The sequence below is a fragment of the Coregonus clupeaformis genome, chromosome 19, assembly GCF_020615455.1.
Source record: "Coregonus clupeaformis isolate EN_2021a chromosome 19, ASM2061545v1, whole genome shotgun sequence".
Classification (NCBI taxonomy): domain Eukaryota; kingdom Metazoa; phylum Chordata; class Actinopteri; order Salmoniformes; family Salmonidae; genus Coregonus; species Coregonus clupeaformis.
In genome coordinates this window covers 37,109,274-37,117,560 of record NC_059210.1, presented here as the reverse complement: position 1 = coordinate 37,117,560, position 8,287 = coordinate 37,109,274, and the positions used below count along the sequence as shown (strand labels likewise).

Below are 8,287 nucleotides of genomic sequence, written 5' to 3'. Positions count from 1 at the left end.
TGCACGATTCTTGCCATTCTCCTTCGACCTCTCATCAACAAGCTGTTTCACCCACAGGACTGACTGGATGTTTTTTGTTTGTCGCACCATTCTCGGTAAACCCTAGACACTGTCGTGCCTGAAAAGCCCAGGCCGCCAGCCGTTTCTGAGAAACTGAAACCGGCACACCTGGCACCGACGAGTATACCACGCTTAAAGTCGCTTAGGTCACTCATTTTGCCAATTCTAACATTCAATCGAACAGTAACTGAATGCCTCGATGCCTGTCTGCCTGCTTTATATAGCAAGCCACGGCCACGTGATTCACTGTCTGTAGGAACGAACCATTTTCGTGAATAGGGTAGTGTACCTAATAAACTGGCCACTGAGTGTATATACACACCTTTAAATCTTATATATACAGTGAGGGAAAAAAGTATTTGATCCCCTGCTGATTTTGTACGTTTGCCCACTGACAAAGAAATGATCAGTCTATAATTTTAATGGTAGGTTTATTTGAACAGTGAGAGACAGAATAACAACAAAAAATGATCTCAAGGCAGCTGGGACCATAGTCACCAAGAAAACAATTGGTAACACACTACGCCGTGAAGGACTGAAATCCTGCAGCGCCCGCTGCTCAAGAAAGCACATATACAGGCCCGTCTGAAGTTCGCCAATGAACATCTGAATGATTCAGAGGAGAACTGGGTGAAAGTGTTGTGGTTAGATGAGACCAAAATCGAGCTCTTTGGCATCAACTCAACTCGCCGTGTTTGGAGGAAACCTTAATGACTTGGAGAAGATCTGCAAAGAGGTGTGGGACAAAATCCCTCCTGAGATGTGTGCAAACCTGGTGGCTACAAGAAATGTCTGACCTCTGTGATTGCCAACAAAGGTTTTGCCACCAAGTACTAAGTCATGTTTTGCAGAGGGGTCAAATACTTATTTCCCTCATTAAAATGCAAATCAATTTTTAACATTTTTGACATGCATTTGTCTGGATTTTTTTGTTTGTTATTCTGTCTCTCACTGTTCAAATAAACCTACCATTAAAATTATAGACTGATCATGTCTTTGTCAGTGGGCAAACGTACAAAATCAGCAGGAGATCAAATACTTTTTTCCCTCACTGTACATCCACTTTTGAGAGCAATCATGGAAAAATATGGAAAAATAAGGAAAAGTAAAAAAGAGAACATAAAATAAATATAACCAGCGGTTATTGCTAACAGTGAAGATCACATAGGCACATTTCTATAAAGCAAACCAAATCTTATCTACATACCACAAAACTAGGCCAAGGTATTTTTCCTGACGAGGAAAAACTACAGGCCCTACACTAGGTCAGGATGAACTCCCTTCCCCTAACTATTCCCGAAGTCAGTGGTCTATCAAAGTGTCTTAGTGGTGAGTAGTTTAAGGTCTGTGTGGATGGCCTGCCTCGTCAGCCAGGTTGAGGATATAGCCAGCTACGTCCTCCTCTGTAGGGGCGTCAGGCATCACCCATGACTCATTGGCAGCGGTGACTTGCAAGCGGCATATCGGACAATTCCTGCTCTGCCCACTCCTATGAAAACAAACCAATTCATTTCATTGACTCAAATTACCCATGAATATGGACCTTGTGACAACAGATTCATCTGTGGATTGTTGTGGCTAGTGTCCGTCTCTCTTACCACTTGTCAATGCACTTCTGACAGAAGCTGTGAGCACAGGGCAGGATGAGGTCAGATTTCCCATCCATGCAGATACAGCACTCTTCCTCATCAGTCAACTGCTTTACCCTGTATGTGAACAAACACAATGGCTAGCCTCAGCTTCCAGACTCTTTCTCACGTTCGAGAATAGAAAAGTAATGAACGAGACTTGGAAGGATGGCAACGCAAGACTACACACAGACATATGAACGAAAACACACACACACACACACACAGTGATGTACTAACCTGCCCATCCACATGCTGGCCTGACAGGAGTCCCCTGATGGGAGGGTTCCAGACGGGAGGCTGGCGCCCTCTGCTGACAGCACCTCTGCTGCCTGGCTGGTAATGTCACGGTACAGCTGAATGAACTGGTACAGGTTCATGATACGAGACGCCTCCACCATCCCATTTTCTTTGTTGATCTGACAAACCACAAGGCAATAACACACATTTCAGTCTCAAAAACATGCACATGCCATTAACACACACACTGCACACAACAAACAATTTCAGTTTCAAAACACATACAAGCCCCGTAAAAAGCTAGGGAGAGTGGAGACTGATTCACAATGAAAATCTCATTCATTGGTGACCAACTTCAGTTTGTCCCTCTCTCACCTTGGTACACACTATTCTCACAGCCACTTTCCACAGAGCAGAGGCGTCCGAGCCAGTCTGGACTTCAAAGATCAGGTGTTTTTGCTGTCCAGCTGCCAGCTTAGCCGTCCTGTCCAGTTCACATTCATGGAGAAACGTTGTTAAATCAACAAATTATTTCACCGTAAGGGAAGGACTCACTAACGGGAACAATTTAATAGTCGTGGAGAAGATTAGGCTAGGCTATAGTAAAGCCTTATCATCCCCACCAATTAAAGGGATGTTTGATGATCATGAGTCATGACATTTCTGCAATATTTTATGATCAACCTTTTTAAGGTAAGTCACTCTTAAAGTTATCTAAGAGTTTTTTTATGCCGCTGGTTAAGTGCCGTTGTCCAACCAAAGCAATGCACTTTCTGTTCAATTCAACACTGACACCAAACTATCCTAATTTTCTGTCACTTACCGCCTGTCAGAGCTACATTTGCACCAGCAAGGTCTACTTATTGGGGAAGAGACTTGGTTACATTACAGTTGGCCGAGAACGCTCTAACTAGAGCTGGGAGGATAATCCACAGCGACCATACCGATCACTTATCGCAGGCATTCTGCTGCTATCGTTAATAAGTAGCCTATACTATAGATATGTGAAGTTTGAAATGAAATAAGTTTGCCGTTATATGCAATTGTTAATGGGACAATTGACAGATACAACCATCAAACTAGTAGTAATAGTTTAAAGGATAATACAAATTTAAAAAACTGTTCTATTGATCATTATCGCATCAATTCAGGCAATTTATCGCAATATGGATTTTTGTCCATATCTCCCAGCTCTAGCACTTGATTAAGTTCATAACCTGGATCGTGTCAGTTAATAACCAGTGGTGTAATTGGATCATGTTCAAGAAGTGCCAGAGGAGGACCAGTACTTTGGGGCCTTATCTCACTATCTCAAAATGAAAGGGGAAAGACTGCTATTTCTCTGTAGATCTCTTTGCCTACTGACTTATTACAAAGAACAGCGCAAACAATTAGTATATTGACAGTATGACACAACATGGTCGGCCTTACACGTCATTGAGCTCTGCCACCCTGCCCAGGAACTCCTCGTAGTTGAGGTAACTGCTGTCTCGTACCAGCCCGGCGTGTTTCACCAGCTTCTCAGGTAGACGGGTCATCACCACCTGGCCTGAGATCTGCTGGCCCATCCCGACCACGCTCACACGAAAGCACTATGAGAAGACGGCACGGGGGGCCTGACCGGGGGATACCCAAACAAACACAAGCAAAGTCACCAAGTAATTTACCTACTGTCTAGAGGGAACTATTTTCAGTGAAGGACTGTTATTCAACTGTGTAGGCCACGGATGCATTGATTTTGCTAGTCAGTCTCACTCAGATATCGTACTAAAAACATTTCTCTCCTCCCCATGGCAAAATGTGTAGAATTGCAGGAAATTTGCTGTAAAACAGCTAATTTTCCTCTCCTCCCCATGGCAAAATGTGTAGAATTGCATGTCATTAGCTATAAAATTGCTAAATCTTCTCTCCGCCCCATGGCAAAATGTGTAGAATTGCATGACATTAGTTATAAAATTGCTAAATCTTCTCTCCACCCCATGGCAAAATGTGTAGAATTGCATGACATTAGCTAGCTATAAAAAATTAAAATAAATCTTCTCTCCACCCCATGGCAAAATGTGTAGAATTGCAGCATTTTTTAGATATTAGATAAACCTAGTCATTTTGTAAACATTTCTAAAGGGATGGACAGCTAACTTTACTTTTAATGCATTGACATGGCATGGCAATATAACTTAATGTTAGTTACTGTCATATCCACTTGAATATTGAGGCAGTTAGAGTTGCACAAAATAGCCATACCTTGCTAGCTACTAGCACGGAATTGATAGGTTTATCTATCAAAGATTAGTTTACGTTAATGTCGAAGTGTCCAGAAAAACCTCATCAGCAATATCAACGTTACGATAGTAACATTAACTTAATGATGTCAGGACTGTTATGTAATCAACTCAGACGTCAGTTAGCAAGCTAGCTAACGTAGCTTGCCTTGAAACGAAAACTTGTTGTCATACGAATGGGTTGCCCAGCCTTTGGCATTTTATCTACAGTACACATACATAGGGCTAACTAACTAACGGTATCACAATTTATTTCTTGGTAGGCTCAGATGCTAACGTAGATAGCTAGCTAAGAGAAAAACCGAGGAAAACACACACTTTGAAAGCCCAAATAAGAAAATCTGTCTACATTTGTTCAGCTTACCTGGTATTGCTACGTGTCAACATCGATAATTCGCAAACCACATGCAATCAGCAACGTTTAATTTGTTTGAGAGTCTGTGTTGTGGTTTCTGTGTGCTGGAATGGCTGTCGCAGCATGATGACGTAAGAAAATAGAGGACGCATGTTCATGTTCATGTTCTTCTTCTTCTTCTTCGATGAGGATTAACGGCGGTTGACATTTAATAAATATTGCATTACCGCCACCTACTAGTCTGGAGTATAACTCCTTTATACTTCGCTTGAAAAAAATATATATAATAAATAAATATACAACAAATACACTACCATCTAACACTACACTCACAAAAAAAATTAAAAACGAAAAATACCATACTCCACTATTTAAATCTATTTAGTCCTACTTCAGGACAACAGCCTGAAAGGATTGGACACCACCACTTAACACACCCTGTAACTCTTCTGATGTCAAGTCACGCACACCCAAATACCTCTCTGCAGCTACCACCACAACCTCTATTTTCTGCGACTTACGTTCCATCCCTGCAGTACAGTTGATAACCATTGCTATAAATGCCAAAAATCCAATCTTACTGAAAATTATATCACTTGTTGGTTTATCCCTATGCACTGGTACAGATCTACTCACACCTCTCCTCTCAGGATACCTCCCCCTTGACCCATCTTCCTCTACTTTCTTCACTGCCTCAGCATATGATAACTTCTGCACTACTCTAACCCTGGAAACCTCAACCTGCCTCTCTCGCACGGGACATTTCTGATCCCCAGCCCCATGGGCATCCCTACAATTAACACATACCACTACTTTCCCCAATGCTACACATTCCTTTGTCTCGTGCCCTTCTGCACACTTCTCATACATAGGAACCTCCCTCCTACACACTGCTGCCACATGCCCATAAGCTTGACACCTGTAGCAACGTAATGTATTCGGCACAAAACTTGTACAGGATAACTTATATATCCTGTATGAAAAATGTATGACTCACTAACTGTAAGTTGCTCTGGATAAGAGCGTCTGCTAAATGACTAAAATGTAAATGTTAATATCCTAACATCACTTTGTCGGGCAAAGACTCAACATCAAAACTCAAAAGAACAGACAATGACTCTTCTGTTTCTCCACTCACGCCACCCTGTCTGCATCGCACCAAACGACGAGCATCACAAACACCGGGAATCTTCCCCTTCAGTTGGTCAGCATTCACATTTACCGCTACCCCAGAAATCACTCCTTTCAATGGTGCCCTTTTCTTGAGAGCAAAACTATTCACATCTCTTGCCCCCATTTGTTTAACATGGAGGGCCTGCTCCCTCTGACCAGCAGAAACACAAACAATTATCACAAGACCACTTCTGGTTACCCTCACCGATTCCACAGCACCCAACTCTGTTGTCACCCACCCGGAAACCACAAATGGATCAGCCAAAAGGCAAGGGTCCACTTTTTCCAAACACTTCACTCCTACTGTCACAGATTCATCTTTATCCTGACCCTCAGTGCAAGCCTTGGGCTCCGAGAACTTCACCACACCTACCACCTCATTCACTTCCATTTCTCCTCCTGTCTTCAACTCAATCTGCTTACACTTTCTACAATTCTTCTTTAACAAACCATCTCCCTTTTTACCGCCATTTTTAACCGACTCAAGCTCACCCTCTTCCTCCCTCTCTCAATCAATCAATCAATCAATTTTATTTTATATAGCCCTTCGTACATCAGCTAATATCTCGAAGTGCTGTACAGAAACCCAGCCTAAAACCCCAAACAGCTAGTAATGCAGGTGTAGAAGCACGGTGGCTAGGAAAAACTCCCTAGAAAGGCCAAAACCTAGGAAGAAACCTAGAGAGGAACCAGGCTATGAGGGGTGGCCAGTCCTCTTCTGGCTGTGCCGGGTGGAGATTATAACAGAACCATACCAAGATGTTCAAAAATGTTCATAAGTGACAAGCATGGTCAAATAATAATCAGGAATAAATCTCAGTTGGCTTTTCATAGCCGATCATTAAGAGTTGAAAACAGCAGGTCTGGGACAGGTAGGGGTTCCATAACCGCAGGCAGAACAGTTGAAACTGGAATAGCAGCAAGGCCAGGCGGACTGGGGACAGCAAGGAGTCACCACGGCCGGTAGTCCCGACGTATGGTCCTAGGGCTCAGGTCTCTCAGTTGGCTTTTCATAGCCGATCATTAAGAGTTGAAAACAGCAGGTCTGGGACAGGTAGGGGTTTCGTAACCGCAGGCAGAACAGTTGAAACTGGAATAGCAGCAAGGCCAGGCGGACTGGGGACAGCAAGGTGTCAGCATGCCCGGTAGTCCTGACGTATGGTCCTAGGGCTCAGGTTCTCAGAGAGAAGAGAGAACGAGAGAATTAGAGAGAGCATACTTAAATTCACACAGGACACTGGATAAGACAGGAGAAGTACTCCAGGTATAACCAACTAACCCCAGCCCCCGACACATAAACTACTGCAGCATAAATACTGGAGGCTGAGACAGGAGCGGTCCGGAGACACTGTGGCCCCATCCGAAGAAACCCCGGACAGGGCCAAACAGGAAGGATATAACCCCACCCACTCTGCCAAAGCACAGCCCCGCACCACTAGAGGGATATCCTCAACCACCAACTTACAATCCTGAGACAAGGCCGAGTATAGCCCACAGAGGTCTCCACCACAGCACAAACCAAGGGGGGCGCCAACCCAGACAGGAAGATCACGTCAGTAACTCAACCCACTCAAGTGACGCACCCCTCCTAGGGACGGCATGAAAGAGCACCAGCAAGCCAGTGACTCAGCCCCTGTAACAGGGTTAGAGGCAGAGAACCCCAGTGGAGAGAGGGGAACCGGCCCGGCAGAGACAGCAAGGGCTGTTCGTTGCTCCAGAGCCTTTCCGTTCACCTTCACACTCCTGGGCCAGACTACACTCAATCATATGACCTACTGAAGAGATAAGTCTTCAGTAAAGACTTAAAGGTTGAGACCGAGTCTGCGTCTCTCACATGGGTAGGCAGACTGTTCCATAAAAATGGAGATCTATAGGAGAAAGCCCTGCCTCCCGCTGTTTGCTTAGAAATTCTAGGGACAATTAGGAGGCCTGCGTCTTGTGACCGTAGCGTACGTATTGGTATGTACGGCAGGACCAACTCGGAAAGATAGGTAGGAGCAAGCCCATGTAACGCTTTATAGGTTAACAGTAAAACCTTGAAATCAGCCCTTGCCTTAACAGGAAGCCAGTGTAGGGAAGCTAGCACTGGAGTAATATGATCAAATTTCTTGGTTCTAGTCAGGATTCTAGCAGCCGTATTTAGCACTAACTGAAGTTTATTTAGTGCTTTATCCGGTAGCCGGAAAGTAAAGCATTGCAGTAGTCTAACCTAGAAGTAACAAATGCATGGATTAATTTTTCTGCATCATTTTTGGACAGAAAATTTCTGATTTTTGCAATGTTACGTAGATGGAAAAAAGCTGTCCTTGAAACAGTCTTGATATGTTCGTCAAAAGAGAGATCAGGGTCAAGAGTAACGCCGAGGTCCTTCACAGTTTTATTTGAGACGACTTTACAACCATCAAGATGAATTGTCAGATTTAACAGAAGATCTCTTTGTTTCTTGGGACCTAGAACAAGCATCTCTGTTTTGTCCGAGTTTAAAAGTAGAAAGTTTTCAGCCATCCACTTCCTTATGTCTGAAACACAGGCTTCTAGCGAGGGCAATT

General features: G+C 43.7%; 1 protein-coding gene across 2 annotated transcripts; it reads right to left on the bottom strand.

The window, feature by feature from the left end:
* Positions 1-1,055: 1,055 nt before the first annotated feature.
* On the bottom strand, positions 1,056-4,681 carry LOC121531401 (RING finger protein 141). Of its 2 annotated transcripts, none has more exons than XM_041836640.1 (6): positions 4,575-4,681; positions 3,360-3,544; positions 2,304-2,412; positions 1,929-2,107; positions 1,659-1,766; positions 1,056-1,549 (listed from the first exon to the last, which is right to left on the bottom strand). In XM_041836640.1, the coding sequence occupies exons 2-6, from the start codon at positions 3,494-3,496 to the stop codon at positions 1,399-1,401; spliced, it is 684 nt and encodes a 227-aa protein (XP_041692574.1). In that variant the 5' UTR covers positions 3,497-3,544; positions 4,575-4,681; the 3' UTR covers positions 1,056-1,398. The 2 variants fall into 2 exon arrangements, with proteins under 2 accessions (XP_041692574.1, XP_041692575.1); XM_041836641.1 differs by having other exon boundaries at positions 3,360-3,520.
* Between the last annotated feature and the right edge of the window lie 3,606 nt (positions 4,682-8,287).

Bases quoted from the DNA above. Each gene is read 5' to 3' on its own strand.
- LOC121531401 (XM_041836640.1), bottom strand. From the start codon at position 3,496: ATGGGCCAGCAGATCTCAGGCCAGGTGGTGATGACCCGTCTACCTGAG. The intron at 2,413-3,359 runs GTAAGGCCGACC...TGAACTGGACAG, and splicing joins GTGGCAGAGCTCAATGACGT to GACGGCTAAGCTGGCAGCTG. The intron at 2,108-2,303 runs GTGAGAGAGGGA...GTGGTTTGTCAG, and splicing joins TGAGAATAGTGTGTACCAAG to ATCAACAAAGAAAATGGGAT.